At 40.7% G+C, this 26,165-nt stretch overlaps 1 protein-coding gene across 1 annotated transcript in view; it reads right to left on the reverse strand.

Moving 5' to 3' along the window:
- The window catches only part of tmtc1 (transmembrane O-mannosyltransferase targeting cadherins 1), a 131,584-nt gene that overhangs the window by 93,901 nt on the left and 11,518 nt on the right, over positions 1 to 26,165 (reverse strand). Inside the window, exon 2 of the mRNA XM_041781139.1 lies at positions 13,023 to 13,200. Coding sequence (XP_041637073.1) covers positions 13,023 to 13,200 — 178 coding nt within the window. The remainder of the gene's footprint in view (positions 1 to 13,022; positions 13,201 to 26,165) is intronic.

Here is a 26,165-nt window from a genome sequence, read left to right on the forward strand (position 1 = left end):
GCTGCACACGTGTAGCCCGATAGCGGCTACGTCACATGTTTTGTTGCTCTTAGTGGCCTGTAGAGATGTGACAGACAGAACGTTCATCCAATCACAGTCCGAGTTTTTTTCAAAGCCTCTGCCTTTTCTCAAACGTTTCCTATTGAAGCTTTCTCAGATGGATGTATGAAACAAATCCATCTGGCATGTCAGGTTAGTTGACCCATGGACCTTTAATGGATTCGTCCTGGTAAACATGCCAACAATGAATGCTTTATTTCAGTGCAATTATAGTTAAAATTTGAGTGGTATTACTAATCATGATTATCAGGTAACTGTTTCATCCCTAACAGTCTATTTTCATCATTTAGTATTTTTAAAGGCCAATTATGGTGAATGAGGTGCTGTACTCATTTACAAATGAAGTGAGAGAGTATTTCTGTGTGGGTGGTTTCAGTTATTTAACTTTGTTCAGCAACTTTCCCTGGAGTACCTCTAATTTCTATAATACTATAGTAGAGTGTTCTTATTTATCAGGTGGTTATTAAAAGGCTGTTTGTCTGGTTACTCATGTTTAATCTGAGTTTTGGTGCTGTGTGGTCGCCCTCTCACTCTTTCATGATGCAAACTTCACACAAGCACAATAAAATGTTCCCTGGATCTTCCCTTTAATCCAATTACTGTGTTTACAAGGCATTTTTAAAGTAACTCAGCTGTTAGCCTGATTAGAAGAATAAAAGACTCCATAAAGCTGCAGACTGAGCAACAATGAGAGGAGAAAAGAATAAAATATACCTTTACGTCCCTCTCCCTCCGCCTCTCTCTCTAATTCAGATCCATTACATAATTGTGCAGGAATCTGAGCTGCAGCTGCAGCCGTCTCTCTCTGCACCCAAACCCAACACAAGAAGGGAGAGGAAGTGTAAAAGTACAGCTCGGTTAAACACACCCAAACATGCTGAACGAGTGTGACTTTTCGCAGGCGGACTGTCACAGAGAGTGACACTGAGAGGGGAGTTGTCTGTCCCCTGGCTCGGTGTGTCCCGGCCTTCACACACAGCCCAAACATCCGGAGACAGTTCTGCTCCGTTACAGAGAGAGAGAGAGAGAGAGAGCAGAGAGAGAGCTGAGAGCGGGCCGGCACACATATGCCTGATGGGATCCACACATGGGCAGCATGCTATCAGCAGACAGAGGAGAGGGAGTCCCATGAATGGAGCCTTTTCAGCTCTGAAACAAGAGACTCTTTCACGATGAACGGATCCACATGAGACACAGAAACTGACGAGACAGTCTAAAAACCAGAACAAACAGGCCCTCCATCTGATGAGGATATCTGCAAAAAAATAAAGATGACCAGCCAGAAAAAAGGGGATATTTACTCTTAGAGACAAAAAGCCTTGAGGCAACATTCTCTGTTTGAAAAGACTAAACTAAAACTACAGCCCTGTGACTATACACCCCTGTGAAGTAAACAATTACTAGGCAGTAGAGGTGGGCTGTACACTTGTATCAATGTCACCAGTAAAATTCTGCCACTGAACAGATTTTTGCAACACTGTTATTACTGGTTTAAATGTAGTAAACAGGTAAAACATGCTCTCTCCTCTCCAAGTTTGATGTTGGTAATAACAGCAATGTAGTGAGTGTGCTCACATTGTAAAGCATTTCTGTCAGCTGGTCTGTTGCTTCAGCAATGTATGCTGCAATGGAATATCAAAAATGTCAAAATATGCTTTCAAACCAGAAAACAACTAATGGACATGTGCTTTTAATAGACATAAGACATTTATGTCTAATATCTGTCATTTAATAGCAATTAACACAGAAGCACAAACACTATGTTTCTGTCCCAAACTGTAGAAACCGAGTCCAACAGTGAGGTCATATCACCCAAGCATACTGGGCAGTGAAAATACAGTGATGGTACAAGAAGAAGGGCAGGAGTTTTTGTCCTTGACTTAAAACTCATCAAATGTATTCATTCATAATGGATATTTGTGCAAAGTTGGAAGGAAATCCTTTTGGGATATCAGTACACTAACAAGGGTTAAAGACAAGGCCCAAAGACTAACGACCTCCAAAATCAAATCAGCTCATCCTTGAGTTACAGCAGACACTTGTACAGAGGTTTTTAAAAAATCACTCAATCATATCACCAGCAAAACAGACAGATGTTCGTTCTTCAGCATCAGGATACACAACACTGACATCAGGTCAGGGTGTTAGACGAGGCAGAAACTACAATATTTTAACCAGAGATTGTCGTCTGGCGAGTGTGTGGATTAGAAGTGAGTGTGGGCGCATCTTTCATTGTCCTGCTGTTGATTTTGAAATGATGCCTGTATAACAGCCCTTTTCAGGTCATCAATGCATTATTTAGAGAGAAAACCGAAGGCACAGTCCACATTTTAAATTCTAAATCAATTTTTCTATGCTAAATCAATAATACTGATTCCAAGAAACACTGATATGTTCATCTTTTGGAACTAAGAATAACTTCAGTTTTCATGTTGATACCGAGAGCTAATACTGCAAAACAAAATCATTTAGCTCTTGTTGTTAATTATATTAGAAAATGATATAAGTGATGACATAAATGACATAGAGCAAAAACATACATACATACAATCCATCTCAAATTTAGTGATCATTTAATGTTAAACACCAGAAAAAATCCAGTTTTTGTGTCGTTTTCTTTATGAATGAGGCCAAACTGTTTTCATCTGGCAGATAATAAGAGAAAAGTCTGCAGAGAAAGAGTCAGAAAAACAAATAAACATCGCTTTAGTGAATGGGCACTTAATGTTTCAGTTTAGATAAAGATTTGGAGCATTCAAGAGGAGAGATACCTTACAGAGAACTGATTTTATTTAGAAACGCTCACAAACAACAACCCCCGATATTTCTCCAATAAGGTGTCTGAGTCTTAAATTGTGACCGATGAGGAAGAAGATGATTCCAATCCCCTAGAAAATAATCTCCTTCCTTCCTCTGAAGTGTCCCCTCCTGTGTGCGGCGTCTCCAGCCTCATTCCTTATCACAATGAGAAAAATGGACTCCATCTGCTCTTAATGATGGAGGCTGTTTATACTGAGAAATGGTCTGGAATCCATCAGGCTGTGTGAGCGTGGGGTTTATCCACTTTGCTCCAGAGTGCATTTATACGGCAGTATCTAAATAAACTTGGTCCATTTCTTATCATTTACACATGTAAATTTATGTGCCCGGATTACGATTGGACAGTTATTTTTAATATGGTTCCAGTTCAGTTAAATGTCCAGATTTTTAATCCCATGAAGTTAATGTATAAAGTTAGAAAGTTTGTTTTTTTTTTTTCATTTCAAAACCAAAACAGAGCATGCAGAAGTTTCTGGCAGCAGCTAATTATGCTGGCCTGACGACAGCTCTAACAGCCAATTAAAAAAAAATAGCAGAAAAATCATCAAAAACATGTTTTAGTCAGTGCAAGGGTTAGTCTACTGCACAAACTCAGGCTCCTAAGAAGAAATATGCCAGCACAGGGATGTAATGATACCAGAATTTCATTAATTTTTCATTTCACGTTCAACCAGATTCCATGTCCATCATCTTGCAAAGCTTTGAGCTGATATGCTTGATCCAAAGGAGAAAGAGATGCTAGCTACAGGGGCATGGTTTAGTTGAAGGGACTGCAAGCCTGTAAACAATGGTGGCCTGTGAAGAGATAAGCGCGGACACAGCTATAGCAGCAGTGTGATCAGAACAGGACATTTCTTAAGTAATGTGGTTGAATGTGGTCGTTTTCTTAGGGTTTCCTTCTTTCAGAGAACCTGCGCAGGGATCTAGTTTATGTAATCGATGTGATACTAGTAAATATCAGACAACAGTGATATCTTTTTTTTTCCTATGGCAACAACAATAAAAGTTATTGACACCAAGTATTTGGTAACGTCTTGAATTCAATTGTGAACAACCACATCTGGACTTTGCTAACTATTAACTATTTGTTTTTGAGATTTATTCTTGGTTTTTCAGCCTTCTTTTTTATACAGGAGGACAATCGATAGAGTCAGAAACAAGAAAGAGAGAGTGTAGGATGATACAGTGCATTGGTAAGGAACTACAGACATGGGCCACTTGCATACTCAAGGCCATACCCATCTACAAGGCCATCCTCACACTTTTGTTGATGCTCTATTGTATACCTCTTTAGTGAACAATTAAAGAGACTGCTTTCACCCATTCACAAGCATAAAGAAGTCATAGCTCCTACATGACTCCCATACAGTACAAGGTCAAGGTTTCAGCAAGCTTTAACCTGGGTATGCCTAATATAGGGCTTTTGCTGATCTCTGAGTGCGACTACATTGAAAGTAGACAGTCTGGTAGTTGTTTTAATTTTTGGACTTCATTCAAAATGTCCAGGGCTCAATGTAGGCCTACCCGAGTGCGTGGTGCCCTAGGAAACCACCTATACCTGATAGTATATTTGCTGATATTTAAGGCTGGTATTGGACAAAAACAGCTGATATGTACCGCTGATATATGAGCTGTAAATAATGGCAGAAATGTTCATATCTGCCAACACTGATACTAAAGTGTAAGTGAAGCCCCGGCTCAGATCTAACTCCACCCACCTCCGCCTACTCAAAAAGTGCTCAGAAAGTGAACAGTTTGGTTCTGAGAGGAGGGAGGGGAAAAGGACGGGGTTTTCCAGTTGAGGCAGGAGTGACAGTGATGTCCCCTTGTCAGAGAGAGACACAGACAGAGTCCCACAGCACTGCTGCCTCATAGCGATCTTTTAAAGTGGAGGAGTTTTCCCCTCTAGAGTCCCCCTGACGCAGGCTTTAGTGTCGTGGTGGACCGTAGTGGTCCTGAGCACTACCTGTTCGGGTCGCTCCAGCAGCAGATGGACAGATTTTTATCAGTTTGGTGCAAATTTCAGCTATAACACCAACACTGATGTGTTTTATTATAGTTTAGTAAATTACCTCAGTGTACAGAAGAAAAAAATTTAAAAGTGTTCACTACCTCTTTAAGCAGCTAAACTTGTGCATCCCTGCTTTGGCCTCCAAATTATAATCAGTTCACCTTAAAGTCCAGGTGTAGGTCTAAGCCAGATTTTACAAAACTCCTTTATTGCATTCTTGGATTACTGTGGCCTTGACTTTGACCTTCAAAATCTAACCAGTTTATCCTTGAATCACAGCAGACATTTGTGGTAAGTCTGAAGCAAATCCCTCAAAGCAATTGTGAGATATCATTTTTACAGACAAAAACATGATGCTTTTGGATGGCTATCATATCACTAGATTAATTGAAATACTGTTCCCTGAAACAGCATGTGCACAGTCTGAGAGTAATTAACAACTCAAATAATGATGGCAACGTCTAGTACTTGAGAACTTGTAGCCATCCCGAATAGGTAGTTTTTGATTTTTCCCTTTTTGGTTCAGAGATTTGTGAAAAAAAGAAAGCAAAAAGCTCAAACACTCAACAAAAAGGCTAGAATTTGATACAATTTCATGAGATCAGATAAAGCAAACATGTTGAGTCTATGCTCAGAGCCGCTCTAATATCCCGTTCAGTGTGTCTGCTCGCTCTGGCAGGTTGAACGGCATGCTGGGAGACGAGCACAGAAATCAAACTCCCTCGTCACCGGCCCGGAGACTTTGAGACCTTATTTCTGACTCCTTCACGCTTCCTGCTCTTGCTCTTTTCCTCCCTGTCTTGTCGTCTCCCTCACTCCCTGCTCACTTCCTTTCCTTTCTACTTTCCCTTTCTCTCCCTCCTCCTCCTCTCCATCTTTCTCTCTGTCTCTCTGCTCGGGGAGTCGTCCTGGCAGGAGGTCGGTCCTGCTACAACCCCCGCTGTTCTGCATTCATCCCTCCCTCGCTAGCTCCCTTCCTCCCTCTCGTTTCCTTTCATGGCCCCCCTCCTCCATGTCTCATGCATTTCTCTGTCTGTGCTCGACTCTTTCTCCCGGCTTCTCGGCTCCATTCATTGCCACGTTTCTATTCCTCCACAGAACATCTCAGCTCTGACAGTCTCACACCTGTTGGAGCCGCAGAGAGGAATAATAATCAGTGATTTTGCATATCTTTCACAACTGGTGAAACCTGAATCACCGGCTCTCAGAGTCATGTCGAGGTAAATGTCGCCCGCTGGGAATACACAGAAAGTGGAGCAGAGACTCTGAATGGTAAGAGGTTCATGAGACACACACAGACACTAAACTAAGACCAGGAGTGGATGAATTATCCATGTGACATCCTCAACACATCCAAAAGAAAACCCTTCTCTCCCTCTCAAAGTGACTCTTCAGGTCATATCAGTGAAGGGCGGAGGATAGACAGACATCACCCAACATCTCTGTCATTGTAGGGACAGACTATTCAGCTTGTTTCTGGTGGGCCTGCACAAGAAAAGAAAAAATATGCAAATGTGTCACAATAATTCAAAATTGCAAAGACAAAAAACTAGCAAGAAATACCGAAGTACAAGATTAATGGGAATCACCTGAGTTTAGTGAATGTGTCTCAAGTGATTGTAGTTTAAAGACACCTGTGTCTGGAAGGTCCAGTCACTGGTTAAACAGTGTTCCTGGCTGCCACTACACCACAAAGATAAAAGAACACCCCAAGCCACTCAGAAGAAAGGTCATTGATAGGTGTAAGTCAGGGGATAGATGAAAAAAAAAATCCAAGGCACTGAGTTCATCATCATGAAATGAAAGGATTATGGTGCATGTGTAAATTGCCTAGATCAGGCTGTCCTCACAAACTGAGTGAACGTGCGAGAAGGAGACAAGTGACAGAGGCCACCAAGACACCTATCACTACTCCGAAGGAGTTACAAGCTTCAGCAGCTGAGATGGGAGAGACTCTGCAAACAACAACTGCTGCCCTGGTTCTTCACCAGTCAAAACTTTATGGGAAATTGGCAAAGAGAAAGCCCCTGTTGAAATAAACTCATTAAATCATGTGGGAGACCCCATGGTCAAGCGGAACAAAGTTCTTTGGTGGGATGAGACCAAAATGGTGGCCATCAGACAAGGACACCAAACACAGCACATCACCACACCATCCCTACTGTGAAGCATGGTGATGGCAGCATCATGCTGTGGGGATGCTTCTTAGCAGCTGGTCCCCCATGGCTCGTAAAGGCAGGGGAGTTAAATGAACTATGGCTTGGGAGAAGATTTATTTTCCAACAAGACAATTACCCGAAGCATACAGCGAAAGCTACATGGAAGTGGTTTAAAGAGAGTCAAGCGCTGCCCTATATTTGAGATCAGCTGATCTCACACAAGCCCTCATTAGCTGAAGGCCAGCTGGTTTGCGCTAAGCTAATTTGCTAATTGTACTCATGCTGCCATATTGAGGAGCATATTTAGGCCTTGTTTACACAACGTTTTGCTTCGTTTTCCATTTTCATTTCCAAAATTTTTCACGTTTACACGGCAATGTTTTGAAAACAATCTCCATCTACACAAGGACACAGGAAACAGAAAAACGCTGTAGTAAGGTGATTTACTGCACAATAAAACTGTCTCTACAACAAGGACAGTGTTTTTCATGTGTTTTTGATAATATGTAACATTTTTATCATACACGGGTGCACGAGAGTAATTCATCACTAAGTCCTCTTCCTCATCACCATCATAGCGCGGCAGCAAAATTCTATGGCACATATAAACACAAAAATGCCTTGCAAGACCAACATTATAACGAAATTCTGCTGAGACTGTTCGATTTTCCAGGGACAAATTTTTCTCCTAAAGCCTTTGATTTCTCGTGGATTCTCTCAGAAAGTGCAGCACTTCCTGCTTTTAGCGCAGCACTTTCTGAGAACAATATTTCTACTTCCCCTTTTTCAATTTTATCTGCTTCTTGGAAGTGACTTTCTTTTTTAACCTTAACACAGAAGTTCAATCCTGTCTCCTCCATCAGTTGCGCATTCATATGTAGCTGGTGGAGGACACAGGGGAGTCTACGGGCTGAAGTTAGTTATTAAAACTTAAAGGAAAAAGAAAAAGTCTAAATCATATCTGAGGATGAGATACATATGAAAATAGAAATACCATGAGCAGTGCCGCACTTTATGAGAAAATTCACTAGAAATAAAAGGCTGTAGGAGCCGAATTTGTCTGTGGGGAATTAATTATTCTCAGCAGATATCTAGGTTCTAACAAGACTGATCTAGCAAAGCATTTTTTGTGTTAATATGAGCCGTGCAATTTCTCTGCCTCGCTACGATGATGATGATGATGATGACGATGACGGTGATTATCATGATCGATAAAAGGTAAAAGTAGTCATTTCCAAAATTAATAGCATGACTTTACTTTATATAATGAAACTGGCACTGACCCGAGCTGCCACAGCTTGGTTCAGAGTGCTGCGACACTTACACTTGACAGCTGACAGCATAGTGCGTATGTATGTTTTCAGAAAGTGAAGTTTTCTCTGTTTACACGGAGACAGAGACATTTTGAAAAACTTCCACTCTGGACCCCGTTTCCAAATTGTTCCGTTTTCAGGGGCCAAAACGCTGTTCTCATGTAAACGGACAGCCAAAATGCTACAAAAGTTTTGTGTTTTCACCTGAAAATGTTGTCGTGTAAACAGGGCCTTGGCCTGGCTATGCTTTGCTGCTTCCTTTGCAAGTTGCTTTTGCAACCCTCCTCCACCCAGGCTCCTCCTTGATGCTATGTATGACTTAATCAGTGTTACTCTATTGTCCCTGATGCCTGTTCTCCGTTTGGTTTATCACTGCTTTTCTCCCTGTCTCAGGCTTCCTTGTAGACACAGGAAGAGCAGGAACGTGTGTTGTTCCTGCTTGATGCTTTCCACATAGGCTTGTGGAAGAGCAGGGGGAACCCAGAACAGCCACACTGCCAAAAAAAATAATGAAAGCAATTAGAGCAATGAGAGCAAATTAATAACTGCTAATGAAGAAACACTTAAAACTGCAAATCATGTGTTTCTTAATAAAGTGGTCCTCATTAAGACCTAATTCACTTTGTCAATAAAGAGGTTTATTTCTGCCTTTTTTAAGTTCTGAAAAGGTAAAACGTCCAAGGGGTTGAATAATTTTTATCAGCACTGTATGTGTGACTTGAACTGTAGCTTTAAAGTTTCTCTGTTTTATAATTAGGTATCCTATGAGGGATGATTGCCAAACTGCTTCTTATTACTGCTTTAGTTAAACACACATGGACATGGTTTACTAATCCGTGTGGATTTTTAAATTCTTTGTGTGTTTTGGAAGCATCGCATCTCTGCCAGTAATGTCTGTTCTGTGGTCTGCAAAACTATGCATGGAAACCTTGTGAAAGGATTCATAAATGGCTTTTTATTTTGTCTGATATTAGACAGAAAGTAGGGACACCACATTAAAAGAGCTTTAAATAAGAAAATTTAATCTTCCTCATGAGCAACATCACAAATCAGACTCAGACTCACAGTCTTTGATTCCTGTTTAAGCATTATATCTTCAGCTACATGAAGATTATGGGTTATCACATGACCCTGATGACACAGATGCTAGATAGGGGGCAGGAAGTGAGGACAGTTGAAGGAATGAATGAGAACAGAGGAAAGTAAGTCTTTTAAAGCTTTCAGGGACATCAGAAAAGGTCCATTGGCATCCATTGGCTATGATCCCTACACTTTAAAAAAGTAATTCCAATACTGACCTAAGCTGAGCACCTTTAACAGCTTTTCTCCCTCATTTTGTCATACACATGCTTTTAATGGAAACGCAGATATACTATTAAGAAAAAAAAACTTTGTGGGGTAGGACACCGAGTGCCGTGGCATTAACTCAGTGAGTGCCATTGATGTAAATATACGTCATTTAAAAACCAACACTTGAGTACCAGTGACATATATATACGTCAAAGTGTTTTTTCGGCGGCTGGCACAAGGGGGCGTTCTCATGCTCCCTGTGAGTAATTTTGGGGCTTCTGGGATACGTAGTCAGAACACGGAAGAGACGGTAGATCAAAGCCACAGAGATCAGAGGAGGAGACCCTGGGGTCAAAGAGTAGAGCAATCGTTACGGAGATAATCTAAGCTAAAAGTTCTAAAATAGACACTGGAAGAAACTTTAAACTTTTGCCTGAGAAATCGCTTACTCACTGAAACCGACACTGAATTTAACAACAGTGAATCCAGGGATCAGTGCAGTCATTCATCTGCCCATGCTGGCCAAGAGGCTAAAGAATGCATCGGAGGAAAAAGGCAGCCTCTCGCCAGCTGGATGCATACAGTAACAACACTTCAGAGATGGACTTTTTTGACCCAGACTCTGAGGAATGGCTGCCGAGTGAGCGGTGCAGATCTTGTTCTCCATCCCAGAGTGATGGAGGTAAGTTAACGTTGGGAACCCACCGATTATTCAGCCAAATTTATCGAATGAAACCATCACTCATGCTCCTGTGATTTCAGAAGCAGACTTGAGAGAAGACCAAGCCCCATGCAGTTCTACAACACCGTCTGTTGGCAGAAAAAAAGGTAACACCAAAAAAGTTCTATATTATATATTAGATATATAAAACATATTTTATATTATATTACTTCTATAATTTACAGTGCCAGGTGACACACAAGCAGGAAAGGACGTGGGCATATGGGGGGGTCACGTGGAGGCTGTCCAGTTCCAGAGTGTGAATGGCATGACAGTGACCGGAAGCATTGTTATTTATTTTACAATAAAATAACATTTGTAATACAATTTTCAGATGTCTTTTATGTTATTGAAGGCAAAATTATAACATTCAAATCACTGTTTTGCTTGACAGACTCTCTTTCACAAAAATGCATTTTTCTCAGCTTTCCTTTAAAAAAGTGGTCTTTTTGGTGAAACTAGCCTCTATTTAACTTATAAATCAAGAACGGAACAAGGTGCAAACAAACGTTTTATTCCATGATGAAATAGAGAGGTTCTTCTTTCATTTGAGCTATTTGGTGTTTTCGGAGTCACAGTAAAAAATATTCTGTGGGTCTTGAAAGATGACTCAAAATGGCCAAAAACGCTGGCACAAGCCACTTTCTGTTTTATAAAAGGGCTGGCACTCAATCAGTTAATGAATGACTAAAATGTCTGAAATTAGAAAAAAGCAATCACATATGACAGTGTAACAGAGAAGGAACACCTCTGTTTTCAAGGATACCCACCTACATGTGGGCTAGGCATCAGAAAACCGAGGTTTATTTTGGGCAGGAGAGAGTCAGCTTTAGGGCAAAATCGCGTGACATAATGAGATTAGGGTTGCTTATACATAGGACTTATTTTCATGGTTGAATGTGAAAGAAAATATGTAGGAGTATTACACAGTCAATGAGCGAGATCAGCAACATGCTCTCTAGAACACTGATTCTCAACCGATGGGTCAGGACCCAAAGGTGGGTTGTGAAGCCATTTTCAGCGGCTCGGAAAATTGTGCCTGGAAAAAAATGAGACAAAAATTAAAAGCATTTAGATATGATCGAAAACATAGGAACTTTTGGTCACAATTTGCTTTTAAGGATATGGTGGTGGGTCCTGAAGCTAGACCAGTTGAGAATCACTGCTCTAGAAGACATTCTCCAATGACATTCAGAGCAGAAGGACATCTAGAAACAGTTTTAGAACATCATATCTTTTCATCTGTTTAAAGAAAAAAAACTAGAATAGTGTATACAGTAGCTATAGAAAGTATTCACACCCTCGGATGTTTTACCCTTTCACTTGATTTTATAAATAAATCATGGTAATATACAGTAACTTGGCCGTTTAGACAAAAACATTTTAAAAAATCTTTAATGTCAAATTAAAAACAGATTATTTCAAAGTGATGTCAGTTAAATAAAATTATGTAAGGTAAAATAAGTTACTGTATAAATATTCACCCCTTCAAGTTAGAATTTAGTGGAACCTTTGGTTGCAATCACAGCACATTCAGTTTTCATTCACCTTGTTGTCTTTTAAACCATTTCTCTGTAGCTTTCACTCTATGCTTCCAGTCACTGGAAAATGAAGCTCCTCCCAAGCTGCAGTTTTTTGCAGACTGAATAATATTGTTCTCCAAGATTTCACTTAGATTTTGCTGCATTGATTTTACCCTCTATCTTTACAAGCCTTCCAGTATTGGCTGGCGAGAAGCATCCCCACAGCATGATGCTGCCACCACCGTGCTTCACGGTGGGAAGGGTGTGTTTGTGGTGATATGCAGTGTTTGGTGTTCACCAAACATAGCGTCTTGCCAAAAAGCCCCATTTTAGTCTCATATTCATACAGTGACTTATTTGACATCACATATTTCTATTTAATTGATATTACATTGTGGACATCCATTTTCACTTTGACATTAAAGAGTTCTCTTTTTTATGTAGTCCATGATCAATTTATAAAATCAATAAAAAGGTAAAATATCCCAGGGAGTGAATACTTTTTATTGGTAGCTATAGATAGATATCTGTATCAGAATCAGATACCAGCTGAATCACTCCTGATTTTCACTGGCAGTGCATCTACGATTTGCTTGTAGCTGCCACTAGAGAGGTTTCAAGACAGATTTTTCCTTTAATAAATGAACCCCTCACAGCCAGAAAAAGCACTGTTGAAAAATATACAGAGGTCTTATTACCTAATATATAGCTAGTGTGAGATCTAAACTGGGACAAAACCAGCAGACCCTGAGGGGAGATGTCTCCTGTGTTTAAGCTCTGAATGAATTCTGCCCTGACTTTAAAAAACCCTTTTGGTTCTCCAACACAAGGCTGTTTTTTATCCAGATAAATAAGACAAAATGCAATTTTTTAATTCAGATACAAGCCAGAGGATCTCCACAGGTGATCAATTTGCTCTGTTGTCACAACAGTGAGGAAGTAAAGGTCAGTAAAAGCTCTTATTGGAGCCGTTTCTGTGAAACTAAACATTTTGGGAAAGGTCAGAGTTTCTATTCAAAGTGAGAAAACTTTAACACTCTCTCATTTTATACCTGTTTAGTGTTAGGTAGTTATTTTGTGTGTTTGTAACAGACACTGAGGGAGAAACGATCACGAAGTACTCACAGCCTCTGTGTGCACTGGATGCACAGCGAAGAAGAGTGCAGTGACGAAGGCAAGCCGTGAGTCCTCGAAAGTGCAGCGCTCACAGGTGTGCATGAGCAGGCAGGTGACCGCGCAGTGCAAACACACGTTGACGATGTGGAAGTAGAGAGGAGTCATGCCACCAAGCAGGATGTTTAACCTGAGAGAGAGACAAATATGATCAGTGAGAGACGAGACAGAGCTGGTTGATAAAAAGTTAACATACCCTTGATTGTTTGGACTGAATGTCTACACGTAAGTTGCGACATCAAGGTTCAATTGAACATTAAGGACACGTTTTCACACCTGCAACACCTTTAATTGTCAATTGGTGCCTGTGTGGGAATAGCCAAGGAGTTTCGTAGCTCCTACAGGACCTCTGCTTATTTCACCCAGAGCTGCTAATTGGCGCTAGTAGTTGCAAAATCACCTGAGTGCCGTGAATGTGTCTCAAGTGATCGAAGTATAAAGACACCTGTGTCTGGAAGATCCATTCACTGGTTAATCAGTATTCCTGGCTACCATTACACCATGAAGAAAACGGAACACTACTAGAATCTCAAAGAAAAGGTTATTAAAAAGTGCTAGCCAGGGGATGGATACAAAAAACATTCAGCAAACACCAAACACTGCACATCACCACAAACACACCACCCTCACTGTGAAGCCAGTGGTGGCAGCATCATGTTGTGGGGATGCTTCATGGCAGCCGGACTGAAAGGCTTGTAAAAGTAGAACAAGAGAACAAGAACAATGGTTATCTTCAGTTTTCAAACATTTTCACCCCTGAAAATGAGTCAGATATGACACTGTTGTTTTCAGCAGAGATGGTATTGTTTGAGAATTTCAATTTCAATTTCAAAAACTCAAGTACTTATAAGACTATATAAAGAAAAACAAACTGGCAAGCTGATACTGCCTTGGGTAACCCTCACACAAGGTTCTAGGTTCTGATAAAGTGCCATTAATGCTGACCTTTCATTTACGATTGTTTTCAAACAAATAATACCATTATTTTTATCTTTTATTTGTACGGTGCTTTGGTCAACATATCTTGCCTTTAAATCTGCTTTATTAATAATTAGGCTTGACTTGATGTCTGGCATGCAAGCCAAGAACTGTAGACAGTAAGCTCTTAAATATATCATCTTTGTGATGGATAAATTTGACAACAATCTTGAGGAGACATCATCCTGACGGCCTCATAGACAAATACTCATACAATGATGGATGAATGAGTGCAGCCAGTGTCATTCATGCAGCAATAAATGACACCCTGAGAGACAAAATAGCTCATCATAATACAAAAACATCCCTCCGTTCTGCTCTGCTGTGGCTTTCCTGCCGGAATCTGTAAAGTAAATTACCTTTTACATTTCCTCGATGCAGCGATTGTCTCATAATCCTGCTCTGAATCTAAATCCGTTTTTGGCGTTTCATGAATTACAAATGAAAAGAGCCTGATTGCTTTGAGAGAGAATGACGGATTTTGAACAGCAAATCAAACCCTGCTTAAGATCCTGCGGCAGCTAATCCCTCAGCGAGGAATAACAGTGAGATGTGCAATTTTCACCTAGTTTATCATAATTGGTATTACACTGTGACAATTCCCTCTACGCCCTGCAGAACACAGACGGCATGATAATAGACCAAGGCAGAGCGGAGCTGTACATATCAGGCTGTTTACTTCTAACCTGATTATTCCAGAAATTATCAAATATTGATTTAAATAAAGAGCATAAAAAAAACATTCTGCTTCTTGTGACTTGGCTGTGATGTTTAATTTGCAGCCTGCAGAACGATGTCTGAGAAGAGTTTGAAATCAGGAGGTTGTTCTAGGACTGACTCTACATCTAAATGAACAGAGAAGATTTGCTGGAGTCTGTCATTTTTTCTTATTGATCCTGATATCATTTTGTGGAGTGTCTTCTAGTGCATATTATGTCTAGGGTCAATAGAACTGGCGCTCAAAACTACAGGAAGTCCATAAATCTTACAGCTCAATAAAAATCAATCAGCGCATATCCATTGATAGTCATCACTAATACAGGCAAATATTTACAGCTGATATGCACAACTGATATAAGCCGATATTTACAGCCAATATAGGCAAAAATTGATAGCTGACATAGAAAGGTATTCACAGCAGACATAGGTGGATATTAACAGCCAAAATGGGGTACAATTTTCAGCCCAAAAAGACAGAAATTTCCAGCAGATATAGGGAGAGTTTTTTACCCAACTCAGGCTGATATTAATGCCATTATGGCCCAAAACAGCCAATATTTACAGTCAATATATGCAGATATTTACAGCTGATATAGGCAGATATTTACAGCCAACATTGGCTGATACTTACAGTAGATAAAGGCTAACATAGGTCAATTTCATCATCCAATTGAAGCAGATAATTAACTTCAATATAGTCAGATATTTCCAGCCAATACAGCCAATATGGGCCGATAACTACAGGCGATCTTTGCAGATATTTACATCCAATTTAAGCATATATTTACTGTTGATCTAGTCACATATTTACAGCAGATTTAGGCAAGTACTTTTCAACCAAAATGGGCAAATTTTACTGCCGATATAGGCCAATTTTTACAGATGATATTATGCTGATAAAACTAGGGATGGGACTGATCTGATCCAATATTGGTATCGGGTCCGATATGGACGTAATTAATAGATCGGATATCTGACTGATGGCACTGATCCAAGAGACTCATCCAAATCCGTCCCATAGTTTGCAGTAGACCATGAACGCACCGCAGTCTAACACGAGACAGTCTGTGTGTAACTGAGCTAGTATAAGTTAGGGATGTTCTTAGCGGCATAATTACCTTGTCAAGTAAACGTAAATCTATATTTAGAATAGTCAAAACTAGTCTAAAGATGAGAGAACACAAAAAAGACTGGGTGTGACGTTAGCCTGATAACACTCTTTACAGCGTGGCTAGCATTGAAAGCTAACCACGCCCGCCTTCGTTCCTCTTTGCAGATATTTGGCCTCTTTTCACATCGGGTGAGTAGTAGACACAAGTATTAGATGAAAGGCTTTTTTTTTAAGGGGATAAGGGGGAGTTTTCACCCCTAAAGATGCATTTCAAACCCAATCCCTTAGATTTGTATTGTAGTTGTATTACTACAATACAATTACTACGAAGACAAAAAAAAAAAAAAAATTATGCTTAAGTAAATTTCAAGTCATGTCATCCAGCTCTAAATCCATCAAGAACTTTCTTTTAGTTTAATGTAAGACATAAACTTTGTGCTAAAGGATTAATGGTTCTTACTCGGTCTACCTTCACGTTGATGCTTTGCAGAACAGAAGAGAGAGAGCAGAAAAGATGAGGGCTTCACATCTGAACTCCTTATCTCCCACTGTAATTAGCTCTAATGGGGTCCTCAGTGGGCCCTCGTTCACTCCATTAACTGATGAAGAAGCCTCCTCTGTTCATCCGTCTTTATCCACCTTTCAATGAGAGTGGCTGATAAAACCTGCATGAGAGCTTGACCCCGCCCCATTATCTCTCTGTGACCTCATATCTGATGCTGGGATGAGCAGGGAGCCATGAAGGGCCCACAGATGGATTCCCCCCAAGGGCCCGGCCAGGGTCGTCAAAGTGAAGGCTTCAGAGGAATTCAAATTTGCCATTTGAGGCGTTTAGCTTGTGTGCACATCCTCAGAGACTGACTATGAGGGATGGCGTTGAGGTTGAGCGTCTGCTGAAGGACGTTTTGACAGGAAGCGTGGCGGCTGACGGACACACGTACAAAACTAATCTGTGACCTTTGTGTGATGAGCCTGTTAAAGCAGCGATCCTCCAAATGTGAATAACAATGAGGCTGAGCTGCAGCATGATCATAAATGTTATCATTGGTGCTATGCCAGATGATTTATGAGCTGATTTATTTTCATTACACAGCAGTTTTTACCTGGATTGTATCCTGATACATAGCAAAAGTGTGCATGTTTCATTTTTTGTTGCTGGAAGATATTCAGTTTGTTCACAGTCAAGGAAGGGAATGTCAAATAACATTTTATAAAATGTTTAGTCGAGCTACTTCTGGGTAATTTAGCTATTTTCATGGACTTCAATGAATTCTTAGTCGGTGTTTTCACAGTTCATTTTAATGACAATACCTTCACAAGGCTCTGCATTCATTGTGCATTAAGACATTTATATTTAGTTGTGAAATCAGGTTTCCCTGTATGCTCATTCACAGTGCATTTCAGTGTTGTGAGAAAGTGAGAGAGCATGACATGCATACATGCCAGCTGGCTCTGCTGAACGTGTTTTGCCTCTGTTACTGCCTTGGAAGCAAGCACAGAAGGCAAATCACTTCATCCTTGCTTGCTGCCTCCACAACTTCTTTAGTAAAGGTAGCAGTAAAGTAAATGTTTACAGTACATTACAGGAGTGTAAATATCACATCTCAAAACTAACTGTGAATGAGACTTTAGTTTTTCATACTCGCAAATATTCTCAGTGAATATATAGGCAAATACACTGCCTGGCCAAAAAAAAGTTGCCACCTGGATTTAACTAAGTAAATAGGTACGAGCCTCCTACTGGATAATTACTGCATGGGCGATTATCTGTCAGCTGGCAACAAGTTATTTAACCCCAGCCGATGCAATGAGTAACTTCTCATTTCTTAAACAACCATGTCGAAAGACACATCCTGTGGTCGTGGAAAAGATGTTTGTCTATTTAAGAAGGGTCCAATCATTGGCATGCAAAGAAAGGCTTCAGTTTGCTAGGGAGCATAAAGATTGGACTCTGGAGGAATGGAAGAAGGTCATGTGGTCTGATGAGTCCAGATTTACTCTGTTCCAGAGTGATGGGCGCATCAGGGTAAGAAGAGAGGCAGGTGAAGTGATGCACCCATAATGCCTAGTGCCTACTGGACAAGCCTGTGGGGGCAGTGCTATGATCTGGGGTTGCTGCAGTTGGTCAGGTCTAGGTTCAGCAACATTATGTGCCCAAAGAATGAGGTCAGCTGACTACCTGAATATACTGAATGACCAGGTTATTCCATCAATGGATTTTTTCTTCCCTAATGGCACGGGCATATTCCAAGATGGCAATGCCAGGATTCATCAGGCTCAAATTGAGAAAGAGTGGTTCAGGGAGCATGAGGCATCATTTTCACACATGGATTGGCCACCACAGAGTCCAGACCTTAATCTTTGGGATGTGCTGGAGAAGGCTTTGCGCAGTGGTCAGACTCTCCCATCATCGATACAAGATTTGGTGAAAAATTAATGCAACACTGTATGGAAATAAATCTTGTGACATTGCAGAAGCTTATTGAAACAATGCCACAGCGAATGCGTGCTGTAATCAAAGCTAAAGGCAGTCCAACGAAATATTAGAGTGTGTGACCTTTTTTTTGGTGGCTACATTTTTTTTTGGCCAGGCAGTGTATTTACAGTCATAGTCCAATATTTAAAGCTGAAATAGGACAGTTTTTCAGCAGATGTAGGCTGATACAGCTAATGTAGGCTGATATTTACAGTTGATCTAGGCTGGCTGATATTTACAGCTGTTACATGCCGATATTTTCAGCTAAATTAGGCCAATATTTTCAGCTGATCTAGACAAATATTTTCAGCTGTTATAGGCTGCTATTTAAAGCTGAAATAGGACAATAATTTCAGATGATCTAGACTGATATCTACAGCATATACAGGCAAATATTTACAGCTGTTAAAGTTTGATATCAACAGCTTATAAAGGCCAATATTCTTAGTGAACATAGGCTGATACTTACAGTTGATATAGGCCAATATTTTCAGAAAACACAGGCAAATATTTACAGCTGGTCTAGGCTAACATTTTCAGCTGATATAGGCTGATGTTTACAGCTGATATTGGCAAATATTTTCAGCAGAAAAAGGCTGATATTTACAACTGAAATAGGACGATACTTACAGCTTTGTTAGGCCAATATTCACAGCTCAAATATGCCAATATTTTCAGCTGATCTTGGCCTTTATTCACCTCAAATCTAGACTAATATTTTTTAGCTGATATAGGCCAATATTTACAGCTGTTACAGGCAGATATTTACAACTAAAATGGGCCAATATTTACAGCTGATCTAGGCTGATATTTACCTCTGGTCTAGGCCAATATTTACAGCTGATATAGGCTGATATTTACAGCTGATATAGGCTGATATAGGCCAATATTTACAGATGATATAGGCCAATATTTACAGCTAATATATGGCGATATTAAAAGTTGAAACAGGTCATTAATTTTAGCTGATCTAGACTGATATCTACAGCTGATACAGGCCAATATTTACAGTATTATAGTAAAGGCCGGTATTGACAGCTGATTTATACTCTTATTTGCTTCTGTCACAACCAATGTTTTGGCTGTAAATATTGGCAGAAATCAAGTACCCTTGGTTTCCTGTACATAAACAAGCAGGAAATTAGGCAGAGTATTGCAGAGCAATGTGGACACACCAGTGCACAAGTACGTTGTGCTCATGATAGCGTAGACCAGTATAGCTTGGCTATGTACAGTGGACAGAATCTGTGTCCATCAGGCGAGAGCAGCAGTTGAATCTGTGTCCGTCTGTAGGCAGCACTCTGATATCTGCAGGCATTTACAATGACCTGCTTTAAAAACCTGACAAATCAAACTCGGTTTAGGTCATTAAACTGAGTGCAAATGTGTGTGACTGCAAGATATCCTAACAACTTGGAGCTGCAAAAAAGTCTAAGTAAATTGCTGTTGAATTGGATTTTCAATTATTTTGATGGCTTTGTTTGGATGAATTTGGAGCTTCTGCTGAGCTCATCAGTAAATTGACAAGTGCTCTACTTGTCTGAAAAAGATTTAGACTTGGCAGCAGTATTTCATTAATTCAATACAGTCATCCAAGATATTACAATTTTCTGCCATATTGATTGTGCTCAAAACCCTTAAACTTGCCCATCAACAAAAAAAGTCGCTCTAAAAACAATCACGCAGACATTCAGGCATCCATGTCCTACCAGCAGACTCTCAGCAGGGTCTGTCTGTGCCAGCGCTGAAGACATATTAATAACTTCTCTAAAGTTGTTGTGAACATTGAGGCAGAATGTGTCTGAGTTTTGGCTCGGTGAAAGCTCGGCTGAGCCAGCCACAGCAAGGAGGAAAAACTGACACGGTGATGAGAAGTAGGACAAAGATGACTTGATTGGTATTTGGGGAAACATTGAATGGAGTCGGAATCCTTCAGCACACAGAAACAGGTCGGAGAAAAACCACAGAAGAAGAACAAACAGCAGTGATGGTTTCTGTTGTCGTATCTGCCGTGTTCCTGTCAGTTCAGTCTGCGTTCTTGGTGAATTTTATCCTCCAGGAGAAGAAAACTGGAGAGCTGGAGAATCATGATTTGACATTAAATACACAGCAAAAACACATATAGAAACACTGAGGATCATCAAAATTTCAATATAGATCCTAGCAAGACACAGAAAGGCCAAAAATATCAACTTTGAGAAATTTCTATTTAGCATGAGAGCTTATTTACAACATTTTCAACCAAACTACTTTTCAAACTCTCAAAAAAATAGGGCAGAAAGGTCATTTAGTGCTGAGAATAAGCTGTTCTGAACAGGTAAACACATCAACTCAGAGTTTGTTTTGATTAACTGAGAAAACCAGGAACTTGAATGCAGACCTGCAGCAAAAGTTACTTATTGACTAAACTGGGGCTGTACTGGTGAGCTCTGCTGACTTAAGGGGCAACAAGAACTCAATGGAAAGTCAGTTATTGTATTGAAAATCATTTTTTAAATTGCAGCGAATCAAAGCTAAGTTAAACATGCATTAAAAGATGACATAAGATGACATTTTTGGTGTTAAATGCAAGACAACCAGGTTCCTGACTGGCACCTGGTTGCCAGCACCTGTAAGCATGGGCCCTACTACAGTGGTCATGAGGTTTCTGCTCCAAGAATCAGCAGGCCACATTTGACTGATCTAGATAGCACCCTTCAGATATTTCAACTTAAAGCTGGTGTTCCACTAAATCAAGTAGCAGCATTACTTATTTTTTTAAAGATTTATTTTTTGGGGCATTTTCGGGCCTATATTAGATAGAGGAGGACAGTGGATAGAGTCAGAAACAGGGTCAAGAGTGGGGGAGAGACATGCGGCAAGGAGCCCCAGGCCGGACCGGAACCCGGGCCGCCCGTGCACATGGGGAGTACCTCCAACCACTAGGCCACCCACTCCCCGTAGCAGCATTACTTAGAGTGAGCTCTAGTACCATCTCCATGCTTGAGGTCAAGTTCCATATAACAGGGATGTCAGAGATGGGCTGCAAAGGGGTCATCCCAAGAGGACTGTTTCCTCAACCTGTCAGCACTTAGGAAGCGTAGGCTGTCTTCTATAGATTTGTAAACAATGTTTGCAGGACGATATGGCCGACGGCTCTCTGGTCGACAATCTGAAACACTACGCTGATTGCTGCAACAATGGAGTAACATCTTTTGGTGGAGGCAGTGTGATGAGGTGGGGCAGCATCTCCCTCACTGGAAAAACAATGCTTGTCATCATTGGAGGCGATCTCAATACAGAGAAACATCAAGATGAGATTCTGCAGTGGCAATCCCATATCTTCACAGTCTGGGACTAAACTCTATCCTCCAAGATGACAATGCTCCCCCCACAGAGCGGGGTTTATCTGAGACTATCTCCAGAAATTGGGAGTGGAGAGGATGGAATGACCTGCCAGCAGTCCTGACCTCAACCCCATTGAACACTTGTGGGATCAGCTTGGGCGTGCTGTTCGTACCAGAGTGACCAACACAACCACACTGGCTGGTTTGAGGCAAATGCTGGTTGAAGAATGGGATGCCATCCCACAGCAGCGTGTTGCAAGGCTGGTGACCAGCATGAAGAGGTTCCAGGCCATTGTAGCTGTGTGTGGTTCTTCTACACACTACCGAGACTCCTGAATGTTAAATTAATAAAATTTTACATTGCCAATATGTCTTGTTTCTTCAGCCCTAAATAATCTAGTCCACCAAACAACACCAAACAAAAATGAATGGTAGAATCAGCTGTTTGGCTTTGACAGAAAAGATCTGGCAAATTTTGCAAAGGGCCACATGCTCAACTCTGCATAAATGTGGCACCATTTAAAAGAGAAATAAAGAGGCTTTTTAATGGTATAAGATGGCCCTTTGAATAGACCAAATAATTTTTCCAGTCTTTTGATAATATATTAATTCATTCATTTAAATGAACACATACAGAATGAATTATCACTTTGTATAATTCAGCTGTCCATACTGTAGGATCCTAATCATATTGCTCATTGGGAGGTTTTAGTTTAGCTATGTTGAACAAGGAAGTAAAAGCATGTTGACTGATTAAGGATGAATTCTGTGCTCCTTTTATCCTGCTACGCTGCCCCCTGTAGGAGGTCTCAGTGCACTACAAAGCTAAGAAGACATATAAAATCTTATATAAAATACAACTACAATTCAACCATAAAAATGTGAGTCAACTTCTAGTCTGCTCTACTGAGTATTAAATCAGCTTTTTGAGGGAGCAAGAAGCAAAGTGAATGGACAGATTGAAGGATGATTTGATGTTTAGAGCAAGTAATAATGACAGATGCACTAAAGCAAAAGTCAATAAATATTTGGCATCATTCTCCAACAACCCAGAAGTAAATCCACAGCATTATTTGAGATATTCTCACTAATTGTTGAGACAAAGCTGCTCTCAGGCTCTGACTCCAGCAGAGCAAAGTCAAACCTATCCGACATGAAGAGAGACTTATTGAAAGCGAGCATCCGCGACGCGCTGTGATGTCATCCAATGAGATGATCTCAGTGTCCCCTGTGACCGTCTGTCGGTCGGCTGAGGTGAAGGCGAGATAATTGAGCTCTCTGTCTCTCTGCTGGTTGGGGACCATGCAGCAGCAGCAGAATAAAAACCCTCCGTCCTTTACCCTGCTGTCTCCTCCTCTGCTAGAGATGGAGTGTGACCCAAAGGAAGGTTGTGAGAGACTAAAAATAGATGGTTAATTATTCTGGAGAGCATTGCATCAGCAGTTAACTGCGCCGGTAATTTCCTTTATCCAAATCTGTGCCATGTGAATGAGGCTGAATGAAACGCTGCAGGCAAGGAGAAGACAGCTCGACTGACTGGATAAAAAGGGTGTGAAAAAAGGGGTTTGACAGGAGATAATTAAACGTCCAGAAGGTGACAGCACGTCCCTGACACATGCCCTCAACTTCTGGATGTAACTTTTTCATTTTATAGAGGAAAAACCAGATGAGTCAGCAACTCTTCAGACTTGACAAGCATCTTTCATCACTTTTGTATGGAGGCCCCTAAGGTTACATGCAAAACATTTTACAAGGCAGAGGAACAGAGGGACACATAAACAGGAGATGAAGAATCAGAAATGATCGAGATCAGGGGTGGACAACTAGTGGCCTGAGGGTCAAATGCAGTCCTCCTCTTTTCACAGTGCAGCCCCCAAGTCAGTTTAAAATACAATTAGATTATAAAGATAGAAAAAAACAACAAATCTTCCACGAAAGCAGGAAAATTGTTTGTTCTCAATGCAAGCAAATTGCTTCAGGCTTCAACTGGAAGTAAGCCAAACCAACTCTTTAAAAAATCAGACGGCCCACTGGCTGGCCGGCGGATTTTTTTTAACTATTCAGTTATTCACAAAGTCACCACTCAAAAGTATACCATGTTATGCATCCCCAGAAAGCTCTAATTCTCTGGGTTCTGACCATGTTAACCATTCCAGGATAAAACCACCACAGCAGCCACAATTAAAGCATTTGTCAGGCTACAAACAAATGATAAAAAGTGACACAGCTCATCATTAGATGTTCTCCTGTACTCTCCTGATCATAATATTCCATTAAAAACATCCCTGCTGCATCAGAAAGAGATCGCTTATCATTTTTGGAGTTAACAGCTGAGATGGTTAAATAGCTCCTAAGTTGCAAGGCGCCAGGTGTAGATGACATTCACCCTGAGGTCTGTCATGGTCAGCACACCTCTTCAATGTAGCATGGAAGACTGGGACAGTACCTGTGGAGTGTCAGACCAGGTTGGTGGTTCCTAGCTTTAAAAAGGAGGACCAGAAGTCTCCAATTATCGGGGTATCACACTATTCAGACCCACTGGGAAAGTCTACTTTAGGGTGCTGGAAAGGAGAATCCTGCCAACTGTCTAAACTTGGCTACAATCGGATCAATGCGGATTTCGTCCTGGTCATGGGACAGTTGTCTAGATCTTTATCCTTGCAGGGTTTCTTTTTTGAGCCAGAAGGCAAAGCTCTCAATTTAATGGTCAATCTTCATTCCAACCCTCACCTACAGTCATGAGCTTTGAGTAACAACCACAAGAATAAGACTGCAAGTTCAAGTGGTAAGAATGAGATTCTTCAGGAAGGTGTTTGGGATCAGGCGAGGAGATTGGAAATCCAGAGGTAGCTAGAAGTAAAGCTGCAGGTCCTTCAGCTCGAAAGGAGCCAGTTAAGTTGGTTTCAGACTTCTGATCAAGATGCTTCCTGGTTGCCTCCTTGTGGAGGTCTTCCGGGTGCATCCAGAAGACCTCGGGGTAGACCCTGGACTCTGGAAATGTCTTGAAATCCCCCAGAAAGAGCTTGAAAATGTTGCTGGGGAAAGAAATGTCTGGGTGGACATGTTTTGCCTGCTGCCACCGCGACACAGCCCAGTATAAGCAAAAGAAAATGTATAGATGGGTGGATTTTTTTTTTCACCTTTAATGAAATGTTGCGTTAAAAATGTTTTTACATTTCCTCCAATGTTTCCATGTCTCATTAAATGTATTTGCATGTCCTTTATAATTTTTACATGAAGTAATTTTTTTTAGCCTTTAGTGGGCCAGTATTTGCAATCAGTAAAATTTTTCTTTGAAGTTGACTCTCACTGCCACTGTACTTTTTCTTCTCCATCTTCTTTGTCATTTCTGATTCCTCACTCTCTCCTGTCTCCTTCTATTACCTCCTCTGTCTTCCCGCTCTCCTTATTCACCAGGAGAGCATCTGTCAACACTTCTTCCTCCCCCGTCATCCGTCCTCATGTTTCTATTTTCATCTCCTGGCCTCTTGTCATCCTCTTCTTTCTGCACGTCTCTCCTGTTCTCTCCACAATCATTGCTCACGTATAAAAAAAATTGCCTCCAGGCTGCTTTGTTTGTGTCCTTCACCTTGATTTCACAAAAAAAAAATCTCTGAATAAAGAATACAAAGCAGGAATTATTCCCTAAAGGCTAGCAGAGTTTTTTTTTGCTTGTGCATATTTGTGGTTTCGGGGCGCGTGTTTGGCCTTGTGTTAAGCAGACATGGAAAGGATCCCCAGGCCACAGGTGTTGGGTGAGTGCACCCATCTGTTCCTCTGCATGCATAAAAACTCCATCCTGAGATAGTTCATTTAACAGTGTGAGATTCACTTCATGCAGAGTGCAAATCCAGGCTGAGGAGAAATATATGAATTGTTATTAAGCTGCAAAACTAAAGGAGTTTTATCCAAGAAAAGATTAAACTCCCACTGGGTGTGTTGGTGCATTTCAGCCAAACATCTAGCAACAATTCTCTGGTGTCAAACCGCTTTCTTTTTTCAGTCATAATACATCAAAAACAAATCAAGAATCCAAGAATCTCTGCATTCAAAGGCCTATACATCCCCTAAAGGATGGAAGAGAGAGTTGAGTTGAGGGGTGAGAGAGAGAGAAGATACTTACACTGTGGTCAGTAAAATAGAGGGAAAACATGCTGCAAACTCTTTTAAACATAATTAAAATAAGAGTCAACTTGAAATCTCACCATGTACGCCAGCTTCAGGCTGGCTAAAGACAAACCAACAATCAAGGAGCCGCTTCCAATAAAGTCGGAGCACCCCAACACAGAATCATAATAACTGTTGGTGAATGAATCTGTTAGTGTTTGGAGTGCTCTTTTGGTCATCTTTGCACACCACATTCTATCAAAATCAAACTGTTAGATCTGTCATTATCCTCAAAAAAAAAAAAAATTGTAGTGAAGACTGGAATTGAATCGAGTTCTTACAAAAAGTGCACATTTTTCACTCAAGTTAAAACAAAA

Source organism: Cheilinus undulatus, linkage group 23 (assembly GCF_018320785.1).
Source record: "Cheilinus undulatus linkage group 23, ASM1832078v1, whole genome shotgun sequence".
NCBI classification, from domain to species: domain Eukaryota; kingdom Metazoa; phylum Chordata; class Actinopteri; order Labriformes; family Labridae; genus Cheilinus; species Cheilinus undulatus.